This window comes from Hirundo rustica, chromosome 10 (genome assembly GCF_015227805.2).
Source record: "Hirundo rustica isolate bHirRus1 chromosome 10, bHirRus1.pri.v3, whole genome shotgun sequence".
Taxonomy (NCBI): domain Eukaryota; kingdom Metazoa; phylum Chordata; class Aves; order Passeriformes; family Hirundinidae; genus Hirundo; species Hirundo rustica.
The window spans coordinates 17,050,225-17,073,318 of record NC_053459.1 but is presented as its reverse complement, the minus strand read 5'-3'; the positions used below and the strand labels follow the sequence as shown (position 1 = coordinate 17,073,318).

The following is a 23,094-nucleotide window of genomic DNA, read 5'->3' as shown; positions in this document are numbered from 1 at the left end:
TACTATATATAAGTGATTACACAAAGGTTTTCTTTAGCTTCAGGTTGGTGGAGGGTGATACTGTTATTTGCTTAACCCTTGGTTGAGCCTGTAACCACAGCCACAATGTGCTGAGGCCACACTTTGTGCCTTTGGTGTGATGGTACCGTGGAGACTGAGCTGGAATTTGGTGCAGATGCTGCAGTTGTTAGTGTAAAGGTTTGGGAGGCTTTCAGAATGTACCACCACAGATTCATTAAACCCACAACCATGTGAGAAATGTTCCTCTCTTGTCCAAAATATGTGCCTTGGAGCCTCATCAGGCAGTGAGGTAGGCAAAGCATAACAGTGCAAATTAGAGTGAAAGTAACTTACAGAAATGCCATTACACGGGGCAGAGACCGTGCTTCTCTTGCGTTAGGGGGAGTGCAAATCACAGTTACTTGCACACATCTCCTTCCTTCCAGCTTGCTGACTCCTGCTGTTGCCATGCAGAGAAACAAGTGCTTGTACAAAGCTGATAATTTTGTGGTTTCTGTCTGTTCCCATTTAGGAAGGCATCAGGAGAGGGTGTGTGATTGATTGCCTGGAGTTCTGGGGAAGAGTAAAGTACATTATGTCTGAGCTGGGCTCTGGAGCCAGTTTGCAGTGAAAGTTGGAGGCAGGAAACTATGGGCAGCCCAGCTGGGAGAGAAGGGAATAAAGAATGGGGGTGTGTGGGGGTGCGGGGAGAAGGGAGGCTATTCAGGGTTAGCTGTGAGCTCGATGTGGGGGTGTGACCAGGAGGAGTGAGGAAGCCAAACTCGGTACCGGTGGGATGAGCGTGCAAGAATCGGCCCTGCAGGGAGCCGTGGGGTGCGGGGTTTGGGGGTGTTTGTCGTGGGGCTGGGGACGGTGAAAGCGAGGCAGTCAGGCGCTGCGGTGGGGACAGAGCTGGCTGTGGGGGGACAGGAGTGATCCGAGCGGGGCCTTGTGGCCATGCCAATGGCCGTCCCCAGAGCAGGAGCGCTGGGATCCGTGTCTCCGGGCCAGGCTGGCCCATGGAGAAAGCAGGGAAGCTCTGCGCGGGCCCCTTAAAGCTGCCCTGTGAAAGGGGTGCGGCTGGACGGAGCCGCTGGCACGCAGGGCGGTAAGCGCCGATAGCCACGCCTGAGAGTGAGGGAATGAACGAATCACTGAGGGAATGCACAAGTGACCGCTGCCCTCCCGGGAGCGGTGCCGGCTCCCGGGGCTAACCCGGGGCTATCCCGGGGCTATCCCGGGGCTGTCCCGGTGCCCGCCTCCATCCCGGCTGTGCCCGGGCCGGGCTGAGGCGCCGCGGGCGGGGCCGGGGGCGGGGCGGGTGCGCGCGCAGCGGGCGGGGCGGGGCCGCCCTCGAGCGCCCCCCGGCGCCCCCGCGGCGCCCCCCGGCGGCCGCGCCCGCCGCTGCTGTCCGGGCCCGGGCCCTGCGCTCTCTCGGCCGGTCCTTTCCGCCTCCCCCTCCCCGCCCCGGCCGCTCCGGCCGCCGGGGCCTCCCTCCTCCCCGCCCGCCCATGGATTTCACATAGCAGCCGCCGCCTCCGCCGCCGCCTCCTCCTCCTCCGCCGCCGCTCCATGGCGGCTCCGGCTCCGCGGCCGCCCGGCCTGTGCTGCTGCCGCAAGGGCTCCGCGGCCGGGCCGGAGGCTCCGCCGGCCCCGCCGCCGCCTCCCGAGCCGCCGCCGGACGTGGCGTCGGCGTCCAGCTCGCAGCTCTTCAGCCTGAGGCACCTGCACCTGGGGCTGGAGCTGCGGCCCGAGGCGCGGGCGCTGGCGGGCTGCCTGGTGCTGGAGCTCTGCGCGCTGCGCCCGCAGCCCCGCGCCCTGGTGCTGGACGTGCACCCGGCGCTGCGCGTCCTCTCGGCCGCTTTCCGCCGCGTCGCGGCCGGGGAAGCGCCCTGCGCCTTCGCCTTCTCGCCCTCCGAGGCCGCCGCCGCCCCGGCCCCGCCGCCCCCGCCGCCCTGCCCGCCGCCGCCGCCGCCCTGCGCGCCGCCCTGCGCCGCCAGCCCGCCCGCCACCGCCACCTTCCTCTCGGCGCCCTGCATCGCCGCCGGACCGTTGCCCCCCCCGCCGCCCCCCCGGGGGACCCGCCCGCCGGCCCCCCGCCCGCCGCCGCCGAGCCGCCGCCGCCGCTGCCCCTCTTCGCCCAGCCGCCCTGCTCCGCCTGCCCGCTCGGCTTCAGGGTGGACCCCTTCACCGACTACGGCTCGTCCCTCACCGTCTCCCTGCCCGCCGCCCTCCAGCCGCACCAGCCCTTCCAGATCATCGTCCGCTACACCACGGCCGACGGCCCCGCCGTGAGTACCGGGCGGGGGTGGGTGACGTTGGAAACCGGGTCCCGGGGCGGCTGGCAGAGCCCTCCCGTGCCGCCCGTGCCTGTCGCACGTCTTTGCTCCTGTTCTAAGTGACGGTCGGCGAAGCGGCAAGGGCGGCGGGAGGTGTCTCGCTGCCAGCCCCTCCGGTCCTGTCCCTGGCCCCATCGCCTGGCAGCGCCAGCGCGCTGGGCAGCAGCATCTGTCCCCTGCCCGCAGGGGCTGCCGGCACTGCCAGCCTCGCGGTGCCCCGCCGCACTCAGCAGCGGTGCTGGTACCCACCCGGCCGCTCTCCCTCCTGTCTTCCCCCATTGCGTGGACCCCAAGGCTATCCATCCTCCCTCGCTACAGTAATTTAAAAGTCTTTCGTTCGTAAAGAATGTTGCAGTTGTTGGCCAGGAAAGTGAAAATTTGCGAACTCTTGCCTCGATTCAGTCCTTCAGGATAAGTTATGTCACCCACAATTCAGGAGTTTCCCCGTGGGTTTTGCCAACTGCTGACAAAATCAGGCCTTAAACACCTAGGCTGGTGTTACAATGAGCCATGTCAGGAGCTTTGAGAAGGACAGGGGTGATTCCGTATCTTCCTACAAGTTATCTGCTGAGAAAAGGGATGAGAAACAGCCCAAGACTGCCTCTTGGGTGTAGCCATGGAGGTGCTTTCATGTCTGTGGATTAGCTATCTTCAGCAGTGAAATGCTTTGTAAATTCTGTAGTTTCTTTTAAACCCTCGGTATTTAGAAGCACTTTGTTCCCAGCCTTTTAGGTGCTGCTTGTCGGATCTGGTGTTTTTAAGAAGTTATGGCAGTAAAAATATGAAGTCCCCACTGGAACATCAGTTCTTTTTATTACTGTACAGTCTGTTCAGGCTGGAAATGAAACTGAGGTGATTTTCTTCATGTGGTTAATGAAACTATTTGCAAAAGAAATGTTTTTTATAAGAGTCTTGCAACTTTATTGCATCTATCTTGCCTAGAGGAATTGTCTCTCAGCCCTCTGATTTGGTGTTGCTGTTGCACTGGTCAAACCCAGTAAATGTGTGTATCTATTTGACTTTTACAATGTATTTAACAAGAGCAGGAATTGAAAATAAAAGCTGCTTGCAAAACAACCCACAGGAAGTAAATAGTAGGCCTTTCCTCTTGATAGGAAAGTCTTGCTGATTAGAATGTGTTTACTGGATGTTTCTCTAATTTTAATACTACAAGGAAGATTACAAAAGTAATTTCATCCTTGGCATGATCTGGGTAGTCTTAATACATTGGCTCACTCGGAATAGTGAGTTCCACATGAAGACTTTTATTGACAGAAGTTTCCTGTGGTCGTATGGTGACTTTTAAATGTTCTAATCCTTCCCTAAAAGCGCAAAAACGAAGTAAGATTCTGGCACTTTTAAAGCTCAGATCCATTTGGATGTTGTTCCTTTTCACCTCTGGAATTCCTGGCTTTACTATTTCCTTGTACAGTACTCTGCCATGTAGCTCACAGTGTGTTCAGAAGATTCTGTTCCTTTTTCTTCCCCCCAGATTTATGAAGATACCTATTTCTTTTGTCCACTTTCTGCCTTGTTTATGGTGAGAAGGCCTTAAAGCTAACTTGGCATTGCTGTGTGCTCTGTAATCGTTCTCAGTCTGGCTGAGCCACACCTCCCAAAGTACACGATAATGTGCTTTCCTCCTCTTGAACAAATTGTTTTATTTTAGGCTGGCCTGTGCTTTCCCCTGCCTTTTGCCAGCCCTGTTGCCAAAGGGGCAGTCTGTCCTGCTGAGTTTACAGAGAAATGATCTCAGTGTGATTGGAATACTGATCTGGCTTTGGGAATGTGAAAACCACTGGAAGGTTCAGGGCACTGATAGATGTGATGTTCATTTAATCTCACCTTGTATTAATGTGTTGTCTCCTTGGCCCCACACAGCCCTGTGTGGATGTTGGAGGAGGACATTTCTTCCAGTCCCTCTGTTCTTGTCTTGATCCCCATGGATCAGAGGGGAACTACCTTTTCTTTATACTGTTTTTTGAAGTCTTTACTGTACCTTTTATAGCATGTCCTGCTTCAGCTGAAATGAAGCTGCAAGAGCTCATGTCAAGATTATTGATGGTCACATCACTGGGGACATGCACAGCCCTTCCCAAGTGATACTGGAAAGCAGAAGCAGGCCTGCTCACTAACATAAATCCTACTATGTTTGCTCACTCTCTCTCTTGTAGGTTTTGGCTGGCAAAATATTTGTCCTCGAGTAGCACCTGTTGTAGCCCTTCATGTTCAGCATGCTGAACTATTTTGTTTGGATGCTATTGTAGTGCTCTCTGTCATTGCTGGTTTTTGGCCCAGCACTGCACTTTAACAGGGATGAGTAACCCATATGCGTATAAGGGTCAACTGGCTTATACTCATGTCTTGTAAATATTCTGGCAGTCCCTTTTCTCTGTCAGTGAGGCACAGATTTACAGTGTCAGACCTCTCTCTTCTAAAAGTTCTATTTTCTTTGGCTATTATAGGAATTTATTCTCCTTAGGTCAGGGTTTATTTTCTATGGGACCCTTAGCATACTTGTGGGACCTATAAAACAGTAAATGCATGTTACAGTGCAGTGTGAATGTGTTGGCAGTAAGATCAGCAGCAGAGATAGTAGTGTTTAAAATTGGAAACCTGTTGTCTTGATAAACTTGCTTTGAGCCATCTGGACATGTTATTTGACTGTCCCATTATTTCTCGTGTGGAGGAAGAAGCCAAGATCTTTGGTTGTTTGATGGACATTGAGAGACAGCTGAGAGATTAAATCTGCCTTTCACAGAGCATTCCAGCTCCCTGTGCTGTTAGGAAACCATATGCTCAGTACATCACCAGTTTCCATCAGAGGCAAGACTGTCACAATCATTGTGTGCCTCTCCTGGTGCGGGCTGAAGGCACACAGTAATCGGGTGTGTCAGGGACAGTAGTCCTGTTCTTCCTCTCCTTCTTCTCCCTCATCCCTTACTTCTTGGTAATACTCCTGTGTGATATACTCTTTTTTCCTTCCCTAGAGAGAAAAGTCTACACCTATCTCTTGCCCACTGATTCTTGTCATTCCTCTGATTTGGCAGTGCACATCTTAACACCAGTGCTATTTTCTTTCCTTAAATGCAAATCCTCCTTTGGGTTCTGGTACAAAAAATTAAAACATTTCCTCATCTTTAGGATTTAGCAGAAAGGACAGCCCTCTTTGCAGTGCTAGAAACATCCCTGTAATTCCTAAGATTTGTGTTGATTCCTCAGTCCCCACAGAATAACTTGCTGCCCAGGTGTGCCTTGCTCCTGTCACGTGCTCTGCATCTCAGGTGTTTTGTTTACTTTGTCATCAGATAGAGCAGCTTGTTTGCCTAGAACAGAAGCTGTGGCTTTGCAGCTCTTCCTGTGACCTTCATCCATAATGCATGTAGAAACACGGTGAGGTTTAAAATTAAAAGAGGCTTAGCTAATTGCCTTTGTCATTTGCCAGATTCAGGCAAAGATTATGATCTAAGTCAATAAAAATTATACCCTTGGTAGGTGCCTTATAAAATGTGAGCTTCTTTGCAGTATGTGGGCAGGGGAAAGCCTGGGCTGCCCAAAGCCTTTGTTCAGCGGAGGAATCGTGCAGCAGGGCTTTTTAATTGAAATGCACCACAGAACAGCTTTAATGTGTGAAACAGCTCTCCAATACACATGAAAAACTAGATAAAAATGAAGAGCATGATGATGATGTCATGTGTATTTCCCAAGGGGAAGTGCAGGAGCAATTTGGATGTGGAGTAGATGATACAGCCCAAAATACTGCTCTGTCCCTGTGCTCCAGCAGCGCCCTGTGCCTTGCACTCCTTTCTGGGATGCTGCTTATACTAATTTTCCCCAGCCCATAGCCCTGCCTCTGTCCAGCAGCACAGCCTGGTCTATTTATACTACAGATCTATTTATATTGTTTCAGGATAACTTTCATCATTGTTCCAAGTGCGCCTGGAAAGAGAGACAGAGGCTTGCCATGTAGCTGCAGACATTAGAAAACAGGGGAAAAAAATACTTCATCCTCTGCAAATGTTTTCCCTCTTGGCTTGTGGGGCTGGTGCTTCACTTAACTTCAACCAAATGTCAAATAAAGCAGGACTGGTTGAAAATAAGTTGTCCTTAATTTATGGAGTTTCTTGTAAACAAGAATCAACTCTTGATTCCCTTTCCCTTCCTGCTTATGTTTTCCTCTTGCACTGCTCAGGGAGAACTTCCCCTTATCTCTCCTCTGTAAAGACATCTTTCCTTCCTACTCAAGTGTTGCAACTGAGGTGTGGTGGTGCCTTATCTCTCTGTTTTCATTGTTAGCCTCTTCTGTCTCTCAAAAAGCAAAGGAAACAATGTTCTGAAGATGAGTCTCTTCAGCAGGGCCAGTGATACAGATTGGAAGTCAGGCTTTCTGATACAAGCACAGAGGTCAGAGGAGTGTTTTTAAAAGGCATTGGGGCAGATCTTTGAAATTTAATTTCTGAGCCTCTTCCCTGGATCGTTAGAAAACTACTACCCTGTATTAAAATACAGCACCTTCATTTTTTTATAAATGTGTGTTCTGGGTGGAAGTTACTAGTTATTCGTGTGGAATGAGGCATATATATGTCCCCAAATGCCTTCTGGAACAACTGTCTCCAGTTCCATAACCTGGCATTGCAGAAATGATATTTATTGCTGTGAAAAGCAGGTATCCATGAGAAATTTAATGGAAATCTGTAGCTGTGTAGGGGCCCCTGGGCTGTGACCCAGGGCTGTGGGCAGTGCTATGCTGAAATGCAGATCATAGATGTGAACAGACAGGGCTCCTCAGAAGTCCTGCTTTAAGTTTGTTTCTGGCCCTACAGGCTTGAAATAGAAGAGGGTAATCTTAAAACAGTTTTCAAGAGATTAATTTTCCTTCTAGATAAAGGTTTTTAATTTTGTAATGCCTCCTACCTAAAAACCCCCAAACATTTGCCAGTAGAAGTGTGAGACTCCATTGGAATAACTGAAAGCTGCTGACTCTGTGTTTCCTGTCCTCACCTTTCACTGTTCCTCGGGGTGCTGCTGCAGTGGATGATTTGGGAGAAGAGCACACTGGCATCTGAGGAAGAAAAGGCAAGGGAAGAACATATCAAAAAGCAACCTTACAGGACAGAAGGCGAGAGAAAACTTTAAGTTCCAAAAGATAACTAGGAGACAGAGTTGTAGTATGTTTTTAAAACGTGAGCAGACATAGTACCCAGGCTTCTGTGTTTCGTTGCTTTCCCTTGAGGACCAGAACTGAACTAGTATTTGCACTAACTGCTGTTCCCTGATCTCAGATTTATTGGTTGCTTTGATCTAAGAATTCAGCAGACTCAGAAGTTTTATTTCAGTGCTTGACTGTTTCCAAGACTTCCAGTGGTTCCAATTTTATTGCAAATTTCACAATATTTGATATTTTCCATTGAAGTTCAGCTCCAGAGTTCTAAGATTACAAGGAAATCCTTATTCAAAATTGCTCCTACACTTCAAAGTTGGAGGCAGGGAGCATGTGAAAGCACAAACTTTTGAAACAAAAAAACCCAAAAGGCAAATAATTGGACTTTTTCTTATTATTCTTAATCTGTTCTAATGATTTGCTGAGGGTCTGACTTGTGATTTATTTGCTGTGTGGTACTGAAAATTGACATGCTCAGTGGTGTGTTTTGTTGGCTTTTCTTTTGTGACCACCCAGAATCCCCTTATCCATTCTGTAAAATGGGGCCTCCAGTGTCCTTGACCAGGTCTTTCTTACATATACTGATTTTTTTTGCATAGTGTCAAAATGTTTGATGCTTCAGCCAGGAGGGCAGTGTCAGGGTCACAGATAATGTTGTGTACACTGTTCAGCTTCAGGGATTTTTGGTTTGTGGATTTGGGTTTGTTTTGGGTTGTTTTCTTTTTTTTTTTTTTTCCCAGCTTATGCTACCTGACCCCTTGTATTCCTGTTCATATTAAGTTATAAACATGGAGATATCCAGAGTACTCCCTCTGAGAAGAAAGTTGTATGGATGTTTGTTAGGGACTTGTTATTAACCAAACAAATTGATACAACAGAAACAGTGAGTGGCTGGAAATCACTGTTACTTGTCACCACTCAGTGTTAAGGCAGTAAGAATTTTTTCTGAGCATTCCTGGCAAATAAACTGGAGTAGAACGATGCATTGTTAGAAATGGAAATGTGCCCTGTGCCAGGTGTTCATCTGGGGAGCTGAACAGCTGAGGTGGTGCTTCTCCCCCACAATCCTCTTAATTTCACATTTTGTTTTTGGCAGTTCATCCTTGTCATTTTCCATTTCCCTCACCTCTTCTTCCCGTTGTGTTTCAACAGATCTGGTGGCTGGATCCAGAGCTGACATACGGCAATGCCAAGCCCTTTGTCTTCACACAGGGACACTCGGTGTGTAACCGCTCCTTCTTCCCCTGCTTTGACACCCCTGCAGTGAAATGCACCTACTCAGCTACTGTCAAGGTAAGGGATGGCTGTGAATGGTTCCTGGTGCTCTTAGTTGCTGTTAACCTGTGAAAGCATAGTTACATCATGTATTTTTAGCAGTTTACACCTGCTAAAAATACTGTGATTCAGTGTTATAAAGAATACTGATTTTTTTTTTTAGATCCAATTCTGGTTCTTGGGCCAGAATCAGGGTAGTACCACAAAGGTAATTCTGTTGCCTACCACGCTTGGGTCTTGCCTTCCTTGTACTCAATACTGAAAGAGTAATTGTGAAATGAAAATATGAGAGAGAATTTGGCTGGTGCCTTCCAATAGTTGTTATTGATGATAATACTCAACTGTATTGTACCAATTTTTGAAAGAAAAAACCTGAAGTCTTTTGAAATCAGCATCAAATAATGTTGCATTTGGTAGAGATGAAATAATATGTGGGTGCCTTTGGGGCAGCTGGCATATAGGAGGAGTAATATCTTTGCTTGGTGTGTTTTCATGGATTGGACAGATTATGGTAGAAAAGCCTCACAGAAATATTGCATTTTGTGTTATGTAAATGATTGTTTTTAATGTACATCATCAGCCATAGATGAAAATGAATCCGAGATCTGTGGTTCAGTCATTCAGCTGGGATTATCTGGTGAGTTGATGTGCATGATGTTGGTCTTCCAGGCTCCAGCAGGCATACAGGTATTAATGAGTGCCACCCAAAGCTCCTACCTAGAAGAGGAAGGTGTATATCAATTTTACATGGAATATCCAGTTCCTGCCTACCTAGTGGCCCTGGTGGCTGGAGACCTCATACATGCAGACATAGGCCCGAGGTAAGATTTGCAGAGAGTTCATTCTGCATTTTATGTCTCTGTACGGTGCTTCATACTGTAAAGTAGCAAAGATGTTGAGTCATTGACAAGGGAATAGTTGGGTTCATGACCTGTGAGCATGGAGAGGGTTTGAAGTATAGTTGGGTAAAAAGAAATTCATGGCACTGCACTGGCGAAGATATGTTCCTCTTTCATAAATGTTGCCCACTGTCCCCTGAAGTCATTGCAGCTGCTTTCTCGTTGCCTTGTTGAAGGGATTTTTGGTTACCTCTTGCCATGTTCCATGGAACATTAGTCTAGGAGGGCTTGGGTCTGGTGGGAGGTCTCCTTGCTCTGTTACCGTACATGGAAGTGTGGTAAGCAGTCAGGCTATTTTTTTTTGTTTTCTAAGAGATAATTCAGTTTGCTGAAGTATCACCTGATGTTTTCTGTTTTCTGACAGGAGCAGAGTGTGGGCAGAGCCTTGCCTGCTGCCAACAGCCATCAGCAAGCTTTCTGGCATTGTTGAACGCTGGTTGACTGCTGCAGAGAGTCTGTATGGCCCCTATATATGGGGAAGGTGAGTTTAACCAATCTCCTGGGAATGTGCAATGGGAATAAAATAAAACAGTATTGAGAAATGATCCTGCTTTCTCCCTATAGCAGGGCAAACTAGCATTTCAACTGGCAGCATGGTAGTAGTTGAAAACAGACTCTGAAATTCTGTCTCCACAAGTGGCAGGGAGGACCATGGAGACGTGGAAGTGTTTTAGCTGGTTTGCAGGGCAGAGCTGGAGGTTTCTAAACACTTCATCTTTCCTGAGGAATGAGGGGTTTTCATACTATAGTGTTTTGTGATAGAAGTCCAGCACTGGGCCAGACACCCTTGAAAATGTATATTTGTTATATTTCTCTCATTTATTTCTGCATTTATTTTGGCATGGCTGAGAATACTGAAAATGTCAGTACAGACTCATTGAGAGTCCAAGTCCCCCAAACAAACATTAATAGTTCTTGAATAGCTTGACTATATATTTAAAAAGAGTGGTTTTGAGAGAATATTTTCACTCTTTGGATGGGAGAGAATGCTTACAAAGGTTTCCTGTATTTCTTTGCTGAAGGTAAGCAGGAAGATTGCCTTGTTGACTTATAAAATATTGCTTGAAATAATCTGAGAATGTGGTGCAGTGTGCCAGTGCTGATCACTGATAAAGAAGTTTAGAAAACAAAACAAATATTACTGTTGTGTTCTGAAGCAGACAGATTGAAGTTATTTTGCTGACACTGCATGTATGGTAAATCAGTTCTTTCATTGACAGCTTCCTAGTCTCTGTCTTTCCTGGGAACCTCTGGGGACTCGACAGTGTGTTACACTGTTTAGAGTGTAAACAGTTTTTGTGGCTCCCAGATACACAACTTGTTGAAGAGTTTGTGTGTGTGAAAGGAGCACAGTGCTTCTGGGATGCGCTGCATCTGCTGCACATCAAAAGACTGCAAAGTCTTTACATCCAAACATAAGCAGGTCCTTGGCCAGCAAAATAGTGATCCTCTGGTCAGAATTAGGCACCACTCGCCTAGAAAGTTTCTTCCTCGGGTCACAAGAAGGTCTCAGAAGAGCCTTCCCTAAAGAAAGAAAAATGTTACTGTGTCTTCTGAAAGAAGAAAATGTTACTGTGTGTCTTCTAGCTGCAATTTACTCATCTCCTTTCTCCTTTCTTCTTTCTTCTCTCCCTAATTTTAGATATGACATAGTTTTTCTTCCTCCATCCTTCCCTATTGTTGCCATGGAAAACCCATGCCTGACCTTCATCATCTCTTCCATTTTGGAGAGCGATGAGTTTTTGATCATTGACGTCATCCATGAAGTTGCCCACAGCTGGTTTGGGAACGCGGTCACCAACGCCACGTGGGAGGAGATGTGGCTGAGCGAGGGCCTGGCCACCTACGCGCAGCGCCGGATCACCACCGAGACCTACGGTACAGCTGCAGGAACTTCTCCTTGTGCTCCTTACCATAACTCGGAGCTGCCTGCTTAGAGTATTTGCCCTTGGAAGCTCACAAGTCTGGGTTTCGGTTAGGTTTTATTTCTGGAACACACACCCATGCACAGCCCCAGCTTTGTGTTGAACATCTTGCATACTTAAGAGTTTGACATTGTCCTGACTTCAGTGGGCTCAATACCTGATACGGTACCAGGGGCTTTGAGTGAGGTGTGTTAGCACAATGCTGTGGGGACTTGGAACTACTGTTGGGTACTAGGCAGGTGCTGATATGTCAGAGCAAGGTGAGCAGAGGATGCTTCAGAGAAAGATGTAAGAAATCTTATCATGATTACATTGTGAAATAACTGTCCTCTGAACAAGTGTCCTTTTAATTCTGATCAGTTAGTATCTACCTGCTGTTGAAATGGCAGTAGCACTAAAAATGTACAGTTTTATGTAGCTGTTTCTGTGCTGGAGACTTCCTGCAGGATTGTAAGCCCTGCCTTTGTTTGTGTCAGTGAATTTCACAGTCAGTTTTATGGTGCTGTTTTTAGAATATATCAGTAGTAAATTATTCCTCTTGCTTTTAAGTTTAATTGGCTTTTTGTTGAAGTGGATAATGGGAATGTATGCTTTTCTAGTTTGTCCTGTTATGTTCTTAAAAGCCAATTCCATGTGTTTTCTCCAGCATCCATTGTAAGCAATCTTAGAAAAGTTCCTAGAAATCTTGGCAGCAAAAATGTTTAGAAGAAAACATTTGTTTTTTATTCATGGATATTGTTGTTGGACATGAACTGATGACAAGTTTAGGCAAAGAAGTGCTCTGAGCATCTATAGAGATGTTACAATGCCTATTATGTATCTTTGAAAGCTGTTTTATGTTGAATAATTCTCAGTGGGTAGTATTGTCCTAAGTCACATTAGACACGGCAGTAATGTGAGTAGGTCATCAGGTATCAACCTGTTCATCATCTTAGCCTGTTCCATCCAACACAGAACAAAATCCTTGCTGATTTTGGTCTGGTCTCTAGAACTGGTTGTTTCAAGAAGCATTTGCTGGGAAACTGAAAAACATCTTTCCTTGTGCAATTCTTTAGTAAGCCCTTTCTCCATTCTATCTTGTTTCCAATACAAACCTCTGATCTACATCTTACCATTTTTGACATAATTTCTGGAGTATCTTCTGTTGGTTGTAAACAGGCATCTTTGCAATGATATTGTTTAGGGAAATTTGAGTCCACTGACTACATCTCCTCTTGGATCTTGCTTAATTCTCCTCTCTGTATCTTGACGTAATTGCCCTTAACACTAGTTATCCTAGTTCTTGCTTTCATCTGGGAAGCACATCCACGTTTTTTCTCTGCTCATACAGGTTCTCCTGTTTTCCAAATATGTCCTGGCTCTTAATTCACATTTGGCTATGTAGGATTTAGATGTTTCATCAAGATTCTGAGGTATCTATGTAACAAACCCTATCTTCAGGTGAAAAACTCAACAAAGAAAGCTAAAATGTTAATAGTTATGGAGGTTAAGTATCTTCTGAATCTGAAAATCCATTTTCTGCAGCTTCTAATGTCTGCAAGGGCATAGGAAAGATCTCTTGACTTAACAGTATAATACAGCTAGTTTGGTTTGAAAGCATGGAATGCTCTACATTGCAGTTAGGAAGGAGTAGCTTACACAGTCAAGCTACTGTAAAAAGTCCTAATGAGAGGAAGGTGAAATACTTAGGGCAAAAACCAGGTAGGAAGATAGGTAAAGCTTAAAAATATACACAGGATCAATAACCAAATCCAATTCTTTTCTGTTTCCACTTGAGGTGACATTTGCTTAGTAATATCCATGGCACTGAGTATGGAATTGTGTCTACTATTCTACCAGTGACAGTATGATTTTGTAGCACTTGATTGCTCCCTTAAAGTTGCCTGTACAATACTTTTTTCAGTGCTGCCCTCCTTATCTTGCAAAAATTGATGAGATGGTGTCAAGGATGTAAACTTTAGCATAGTTTTCATGCTGTTTCGTTATTCAGTGCAGCCTGATGCCTGATCAGAGTCAGAAAATACACTGGATTAGGCTCTGACTTCCATTACTAATTACAAGGATGTTCTGCACTCAAGTTTCTCTGCCATTACATTACTGTGATTCTGTCTCACCGTTTAGTGTTTTGCACCTGCAGCAACTTTTGCTTTGCCCCTGTGCCAGTCCTGCACAGATCAGGTTTTGATGATCATTTTCCCATAACTAACAAGTTACTTTCTGGAGCAGGAGCTGCCTTCACATGTTTGGAGACTGCATTCCGCCTCGATGCTCTCCACAGACAGATGAAGCTCCTTGGAGAAGATAATCCGGTCAGCAAGCTTCAGGTTAAACTGGAGCCAGGTATTGCTTTTGGTTGAGGCTGCTCTACACAAAATTATACACCTCTGTGTATCCATGGTGGAATATTGACAAAAAATGACCAATATTTACATCTCTTTTATGGGAAAAAAAAAAAAAAAAAAAGAAATACTGGTTTGTAAACCAGTTTAAAAATAAGTAAGGAAGTGTTTGCTTTCAAGCTTTTTTTAAGGTTGGATAACTCATCTTTATAGATATTGTTCTGTGTAAGAACAGAGTTACTGAGTAGAAGGAATGTGAAAAACTGCCTTGAAAGCTATGTGGGTTTGAAATTCTGGATGTGTAAAATAAAATATTTTAGAATGAAAATATTTGGAAACGTAATATAAAATCCTTTGCTGTTCAATGATCCTCTCTTTATGTGTTCATGTAAGAACTATATATGTATGTATGTATTTAGTATGCAGATAAACAGGTACTTGCTCTAAGTTGAGCTGTGCAGAGGTTGCTTGGTTATTCCCTGAGCCAGATGCATGACTGCACTCCAGATTCACATATCTCCTTCACTGATAGGTCTCTAGTTCTGCTATCACAGTTGGGTGGGTGAAGCAGTTTTCTATCCAGATGATATTTAAAACAACCTAAAATGCAAGTGGAGATGATATTGGAGTCAAATGGAAAAATATGTGTTGGAAGCCTCAAAAAAGGAGCAAGTGGTGAATACCTTATATTGATATCTTAGAAAATTTGTGGCATGGTGATTCCCAGAACCTGGCACTGAAAAAAGGAAAAAGGATTTGTTTTCGAGTTCCAGATCTGTTTGCAGTGACCTCTAGTGTGAAGTGACTCATTCCACTAGGAATTAGTACTTACATTAGAATGACCGATTTAAAAAATATATATGTTTTTCAGGCTGCGTCTTTGGACTGCATATATTTAATTTATTGCAATAGCTTAAATATACTGACAGCAGGCTTAGCTTTTTTCAAGTCACTATGTCTCACCTTGGTGATCTCTAAGGGGTCTATATAACTCAGAAGGGCTGGAAATCACTCTCCTCGTTAGTTTCTTATCATGTTGTCTTCTCCTTTCAGGTGTAAATCCCAGTAATTTAATGAACCTCTTCACCTATGAGAAAGGCTACTGCTTTGTTTACTACTTGTCCCAGCTCTGTGGCGACCCTAGACACTTTGACTCCTTCCTAAGAGTGAGTATAAATATGTGTTGTCTTGAGATTTAGAGCTGATTTTTTGTTTTTGTTGTTCGGGTTTTTTCCCCAGATTCTTTCACTGTGGCTTATTGTTAAGGGTGAAGTTGAATACAAGAGTGTCAGAGATGGAGGAATGTTGTGGGCCTGTTTGTCAACCTCCATGAGTCTTTCTACAAGATTTCTGGAAATTCTGAGTTTATGAGGTGCTAGTTACAGAGTAGTAGTATATTTTTGTTATCTCTTGTTCTGTGCTCCAAGTAATCAGGAAGCTGTTCCAACGCAGATTGTCTGTGACCGGGAGGATGTGACTTGATTCACTACTAAGAAGTGTTAACTTGGTTTTTTTAACCAAGGTGACAAAGGGTATGGGTTACTATATTGGGGCAGGTCGGTGCCTGGAAGCATGCTTGCAAAACCTATAGAAAATTGTCAGCTACTGCCTTGTTTTTGGAAAAGGAAAATGAAATTATACTCAACTGTCAATGTATTTGCAGCTACTCTTTTTTTTTTTTCTTGTTATGGTGCTTCTTTATTTAAATGAGTGAGGAGGAGAGTATTTTTCTTCATGTTTTTTAAAACCTTCAAATAATTGTTCCTACTTTTACATTTGTATTTTTTGTTGTTGTTATTGTTGTGGCATGCAGTGGTTCTACATCAAAAGGAAGCTGTCTTGCTCCTAATCGTAATTTGAATGTTTTACTATTTTAGGCCTACATTGAGAAGTATAAATTTACCAGCGTTGTGGCTCAAGATCTTCTGGATTCCTTCCTGAATTTTTTTCCAGAGCTGAAAGAGCAATGTGTTGAGAGCAAAGCAGGTTGGAGATTTTACTAAGTTAACTGTAAACACTGTAGAAAACATGGATGATAAATTTTGTGCTTGGCTTGGAGGATGCACAGGGAAACGCTAAGGCAAACAAAATAGTTTGGCAACAACCGGGTGTTCTTGACAGAATTTGGAGTTACTGCCTCTATGATGGGGAATGAGAACCGCTGAAATTACTGACAATTTTGGCATTAATTAGCTGAGTGTCCCTTGGTTTACTTTCTCATTAACTCACCTTTCACTCTTCAGACAGAATGATCAGTGCTTGTGAGATTTACACATGCTTAAATGCAGAGAAAAGGTGAATATATTTGGAAATTTCATCTATTTTAATAGCAGAAAACATGCTTTGAGAACTGTAACTTCCCCAAGATCCTACCTATACATATAAAATCTCTTCCAGAATGTTTCACTTTCCCTTATATCCCCTATTTGTAGCTGTTGGTGGATTTGTAGAAGTCTGTGGCCTACCAGGTGCTTATTATCTCACTTTCTTAAAGAAATGAGACTCATGTTATCCTGCCATGTGTCCATCCCTGTGAGTAGCTATTGAGCTCATCAAGCAGTTTAAACCAGACTGGCAGAGTACAGCTCTTAAGGATACTGGGCGCCTGCAGGCTTTGTGGACAGGAAAATTCCTGTGGACAGGTGTAGATGAGGGAGTTTTCTGTGGGAAAAGCTGCAGCATGAGCTCAGCAGTTCTGTGTTTTATTTGGCCTACTGGTAGGCTAATGAGTTAACCACAGAATTTGCTAATTTCTGCCTGGCTAATATTCAGGGGATGCAGAAGATAGGAGTTCTAGTGTAGATGGTGTGGAACAGGAAGTATTGCCAAAGGTTAGGAAAGTACAGAGGTGGTAAAAGGTCAAGAGGAAGAGTTCTGCTGGAAAGCAGGCTCTGCTGCTTGTGAAGAAACTTTTTTTTTCTGTTATTAGTTGTGTAAATAAATATAAATTGCTTGGGTTTACTGGTGGGTAGGAGGAGTGTAATCAGCCTCTCACCTCCTTTTTTAAGTGGGTTTTCTCCATGTTTGTCAGTCTCCCTGAAAATTCTGAGAGAAATGCAGGCACACAAATATTAGAGCATAATTTGAACATAGGTACTTGTCAGCCTGGCTGCCTTAAGAGCACGTGTGTTTCTTGTATTTACTGTACTGTGGAGCTCTAGAAAACTCACAGTGAGGTTTGGAGAGGTGTTGCTGTCACTCTTCCTGGTGTTCCATAGGCTATCCCAATGAGGCTGCTAAGGCTGTTGTGTCACTATAACTATTGGCTGCTGTTGTTAGAACCTCTCTTAACTATGCTAGAAGCGGTCCTGAACTTTGAGGCAGCTAAGCCACCTGCACTCTGCTCCACATTTTTGGTGCTCCTCATTCCAGGACTGGAGTTTGAACGTTGGCTCAATGCTACAGGACCTCCGTTAGCTGAGCCAGACTTATCTCAGGGATCCAGTCTGACCAGACCAGTGGAGACACTCTTCAAACTCTGGACCACAGAGCCTCTGGACTCTGTTGCTGCTGCCAGCAGTGTTGACCTCACTAAATGGAGAACGTTCCAAACTGTGCTTTTCCTGGACAGATTGCTGGATGGATCACCACTGCCACATGGTGAGTACTCTTACTGGGATAGCGGAAAATTATCCCTGGAATAATTGATTGAATTTTAAAGATCCCTGCCTCTGGTTGACATTATAATTCATGTAAAGTCAGGTTGATGTCCCAGGCCATGGCAGAGGGGTTGAAATAGGTGATCTTCAAAAGTCTTTCTTGGTTCAACAGATTCTGTCATTCTGTGAATTTATGAATTGATACTATCTGATGACCCTCAAAATTGACAAAATAGGTCATAGTTCTTTCTCTGTGTATATGCTCTCTTCAGAGGTGATAAAAAAGCTCTCGGAATGTTACTCCTCTCAGCTGGACTCCATGAATGCAGAAATCCGTATCCGCTGGTTGCAGATTGTAGTCCGAAATGACTATTATCCAGACCTTTACAAAGTCCGTCGCTTCTTGGAAAACCAGGTACTAACTGCTGGATTAAAATCACTGCACCTCTCAGTGCATGAGACATGTGCATGAGACATGCGACGTGAAAGACCTTGGAACTTCTGCTTCCTGGCCAAGTGTAGCCCAGGTGTGTTGCGAAGGGGCTGAGCATGGCTCACCTGCTAGCGGTGGGGAGGAATGGGCAGATGTCATTTCAAATGCCTACAGATAACCTCTGCTTTTCTAGTCTGACTCGATACCCTTGTCCCAGCTCTGCCCCATGCATTTTGTGTATTGCTTTTTAGCAGCCCTGGCTTTTCCAGACCACAAGTTTTTGCACTACTAAATCATGTGATTATTTGAATATTTACACTTCAAGCAAGGCTAGGGCTCATCGAGTTCTTTTCAGTAGTTGTTATTGTGCTGGAGCAAAAGGTTAATGCATGTGTTCAGTGTGGCCTCTTCTATTTGGCCTTTAAAAAATAGTTCTGTTATTTGTGGAAGTAGCTCAGTCTCAGAGAGCAGAGTTTTTTTTTTATTACCATTCATAAAAATCCTTGCATCAGACTTAGAATAGACTCATCTGTCTTTTGAAGAAATGTGTTGCTTGTCTCCAGTCTGAAGTTACTCAGGGCTGTTGGAGTGTAGCTGAAGAAGAGCTGAACCTCTTGACTTTTACTGAAGTGTTTTTATCTTGTTTTCCTTTTTTGTAGATGTCTCGGATGTACACAATTCCACTTTACGAGGACCTTTGCACTGGCACCCTCAAGTCTTTTGCCTTAGAAATTTTTTACCAGACCCAAAACCAGCTGCATCCCAATTTGCGGAAAACGATCCAACAGATCTTATCCCAGGGCTTGAATCCACTTCCTGCCATAGACACTACAGCAGTCACTACAGACACACCAGCAATGGTGCTTGAGGACAAAGTCTCAGAGGCCACAAATGGTGCCATTTCACTCAGGGATGTCAACGTGTCTGCTTAGATCACCAGTTCATGCCAGCCACGAAGCTTGAAAATGGGGACAGGAACAGAGGAAAGATACCAAGCGTTGCCTCCTTTCCCTCAGCCTTGCAGCTGCAGTGTGTTGTAACTGGATTTCTCTCCCAAAACACAAAGCAAATGTGCCTTTCAAGTATCCAATGTGATACTGCCAGGTTTCAGAGATCTCTGCCAGCTGTGTGATGAATATTTTGATTCAGTTTTCACTGGGAAGGGACTCCTGGGCTGTTGCTTCTCCATGGAAGGTGGATAGTTCCCTTTCCTGAGGGTCTTCTGGATTGTTTCCCCGGATTTGATGTTTGGTGGGGGGGGGTGGGAGTGTTCTTTTTCTTTTTCTGCTTCTTTTTTCTTTTTTTGTCTGAGGCCACTGAAGCATGTTCTACTTGCTGTGTGTATGTTGCTGGGGAGTGTGTATGTGTCAAGCTGTTGTCCTAATATTTGGGCTAAAGTTCTGCAAAGGAGAGACTCAGGAATTGTTAGTGGCAGCAAACATGTTTTCATGTTATGCTCCTTCCTGTGACAGAGGTATTGTGATTTGGTAGGAAGGGGACTAATGTTTAAATGAGAAACTAATTTTAAATAGCTCCTGTTCCCCCCTGCCCATAGGTGGCTAAATAATAATAATGCTCTTTATATATATTAAAAGACATATAAAAAGAACAGGGAAACATTATGATAGATTTGAAATCCTTCTTTAGTTAGCCCTATCCTTAGTTTTCCCTTTGCACTCGATGGGACAAGCAATAAAGAAATGTGTAGGCATGAATTTTCAAAAAAGTTAAAATTAGATTCCCAAATGCCATCAATTCTGGTACTAGCTGGATGCCTAAATCTTTTTAACTGTTTTGACAAAAGCTGCAACCTTTGCTAGTGTGTCAGGATGTGTGGCACATGCATCAGATGCACTCTGTGTGTCTCCTATTCTGTCCTTTTGAAGGAATTAACAAGACCTGTAATTTTTTTAAGATCCTCAGCATATCTTGGCCTATAAGTCAGCCATGAAAATATTCATACTAAGATTTTACTGCCTTGAATAACGTTTGCCTGAATTAACAGTTGCCCTGTCATACGATAGTCTGAGGGAAGCACCATCTTTCTTGATGTGAAACTTCTAAGTCCCGCTTTACTCAAGTCTGTTTTGTGACTTAGAGTGGGAGTAAGGTGCCATTCCATTTCCCTGGCATGCTGTTTCTCTGGATCACTGGCCAGCCATGCAGGATGGGTAGATGCTGTCTTCCCTCTGTGCTGTTTGGTCTCAGGAAGCCAAGAGCGAAGTGTCCTGGGGCATTGCAGAGTACAGGCGATGATTCTTAGACTCTGTGCCACAAACTTTTTAATGTGTGGATACCAGTGTGCTCTCTCTGAGCTCCCACAAGGCATCTCTGAGCTGATGCATCACCAGGATAGTATGAACAAAAGGCAAAATATTTGGAAAAGACTCAGCTAACAGAAATGAGTGAGAGAAATTGTTTTATACTTCAGGGCAAATTTTAGCTCTGCTATGGGGATCTGCATAGACAGGAAGAGGAGGAAATTTTGGAGTGGTTTTTTTTTCTTCACCAAAAGTATCTGTTTACACCCATGTGTGGATGGGGACTTAGGTGCTGTTACTGGATCTGCATTTTCTGGCTTTAAATTAATTTGGACTTCACCATAGCCTTAGCCTGGGCTGAACTGGGATAAAGCAATAATAAACTCAGGCCTCTGTAGTGCTTCATTAGTTCTAAAAATGGGCCATCAGCATTTTTGGGCTTCAGAACTCCAAGCTCTGCTCTTTCCTCCTTGAATGGGATTATCTTTTAAATTCTGTTTTGTTTTCCCAGAAAGGATGGAGAATGATGTTTTCTACACAAATCTCTTTCCTTTTCATTTGTTGTTCTATTGAAAGAGATTTGTACAAGCTGACTTTACACTTCCGGAGTTGCCGCTGTTGGTGCTGTGTCTCCTGTACCCCACTGCCAGCAGCGGCAGCCTGGTCGAGACCAGGAACCACTAGCATTTTTTGGAATCACGGGCCTCTGTTTTAACACATTTTATTTAGTGGGAGAATGTTTGTGACCCTGGTGGGGATTTTTCATTTACATGGATGCCTTATGATGATTGTCAAATTAAACTAAGCTTTGTGACAAGTTCAGTCTTCTGGGCAGTTTTTTGGCGTCCCTGCTGTAGCTGTGTGGAAGAGCTAACTTGGAACATTGCTTTGTCTTTTTCTGGGGAGCAGCAAAGAGGGAGTTTGGAAGCTATTTCAAAGCTGCGCAGGAAGGTGCTGGAGAGGTGGCAAAAGCAAACAATCAAAAATAAATATTATCTATTGTTACTAGAACTGACTGAAATACATCATGTTTGCATAGATACCCATCAGAGCAAGGAAATGCTGGCTGAACGGAACAGACTGTTTCCTGGTTAAAGAACACAAGCTGTAAGTTAGTATTTCTGCTCTCATCTCTGTTAGATCCCATCAAAAGGCTTTTTATCTAGGACTTGTTTTATGAAACACAGAAGCAGAGCAAGATTGTTTGAAAGTATTCTATGCATCCTCCTCCAGGTACTTCTGTTTCTCCTGTGAGTGAGGAGTGCAATTTTTTTATTTTGTAGAGACAAAAAATTGGCAGCAATTTTGTGGATAAGCCTTCCTTTTGCTGACAGAAAATAAATTGGTGCTTCAGGCTACTTGCTGTCATGATTTGTAGTAGATTTCACATTGACAGGGAAAATTTGACTGTGATTAAATAGAAATTATTTGCCTTATCTTTGGTACATTAATTTCTGATCTGTTTATGTCAGATTAGACATTAAATCATTTTTATTCAAACAGATGCCAAGAGATTGGGTTATCTCATTGCAGCTTCGAGCAGGGCAACAGAGGTTCTAGAAATATCACTTGCGGGAAAGCTCTGAGGAGCCAAATTATTTAATAAAATGTAATATTTTGGACTTAATTTTTTAGCATTTCATAGCCATATTGGTTGATACATTCAATATAATTCTTGTTAGCTACAGTATACTCTGTTAAGCTTGTATCAGTAATTTTGGTGTCACGTTACATTGCAACATTTTAACCACAACTCCATCAACCAAGAACAATTCTGTCAAGTATCCCAAACATTCTGCTTCAAACAAAACTTGCACTTGCACTGCAGTGACCTTGGCCATTGCCTTTTTCGGATAACACAGGACTTACTGTTCGTCTAAGCTTGCGTGATGCACAATTCACTTAGGTCAAGTACACTTCTTCAGTCTGCTCTCCCTGTTTGTCCAAAGATAGAGCAACACAGTACAGTCAACACACTAAAATCATGTCACACTTCTTTTCACACTTTTACTATAGATTGATAAAAGCTGAAAGCTACTTTGACCACAATATCAGACTTGGTGTATAAGAGAAACCGTACTAGAAATCACTGTGTGAGATTTACAGGCCACTATCCTCTGAGACACAGAATTATTGTCAGCTGTGAGGACACAGATTGCCACTGATTTTGTTGAAGCCCCAAGTAAATTGGTTTAGCTGTTGATTACACACATTCCTGAAATGCATACCTAATGTCTAGTTTGGATTTGTCTGCTTTTATCTTTCAGTTCTGGAAACTACTGCTTTGTTGGTGAAAGTTAAACTACTTACTCACTTATAAACTATTTACCTCCTTCTCATGTAAATACTTCTTAATTCTTAAAGAAAACAGATTGATTGGTCTATTGCTGCAAGGTGTCTTCCACAACTTTGTGTATTGGTTTAGCTTGGAGCATGATGTTTCGATATCGTTTTAAAGTGGAAATTGCACACTGTTTCTCAAAAATTACCTCAATTGCTGTTGTATATTCCACATCAACTTTAAAAGATTTTTTTATTAATATTGTCTATTCATCCTGTTTTTTCCATTAATAACAGTAGTAATTTGGGCACCTGTTTAGCATGTGTCTTACCTGGACGTGAGAGGCTTTTAAAGATACAGGAGTGTAGAGAAGAGCTATTCCATATTCTGGAGGTGACTTTTCACTCTATACAGAGAGATATTAGCTAGTTGCAATAAATAATTGAGCGTATATGAACACTTCCCTTCAGTCCTCTTCCTGCGTGTACCTTCTGCACTGGAAAACTCAAGTCTTAGACCTCTGATTTCTTGTCCAGAGAATTATGACTGTGTTGAGCATAATACACTCTGTGTCCAACAAGG

The 23,094-nt window shown here is 44.0% G+C and overlaps 1 protein-coding gene across 1 annotated transcript; it reads left to right on the top strand.

The window, feature by feature from the left end:
* The first annotated feature begins 1,572 nt into the window (after positions 1 to 1,572).
* Positions 1,573 to 21,242, top strand: RNPEPL1 (arginyl aminopeptidase like 1). The gene is given in 12 exon segments (XM_040074283.1): positions 1,573 to 2,061; positions 2,064 to 2,291; positions 8,653 to 8,793; positions 9,445 to 9,596; positions 10,039 to 10,155; positions 11,317 to 11,552; positions 13,826 to 13,939; positions 14,992 to 15,104; positions 15,816 to 15,924; positions 17,311 to 17,538; positions 17,810 to 17,952; positions 18,630 to 21,242. Coding segments are annotated over 12 exon segments (2,343 nt in total). The 3' UTR covers positions 18,903 to 21,242.
* The last annotated feature ends 1,852 nt before the right edge of the window (positions 21,243 to 23,094 follow it).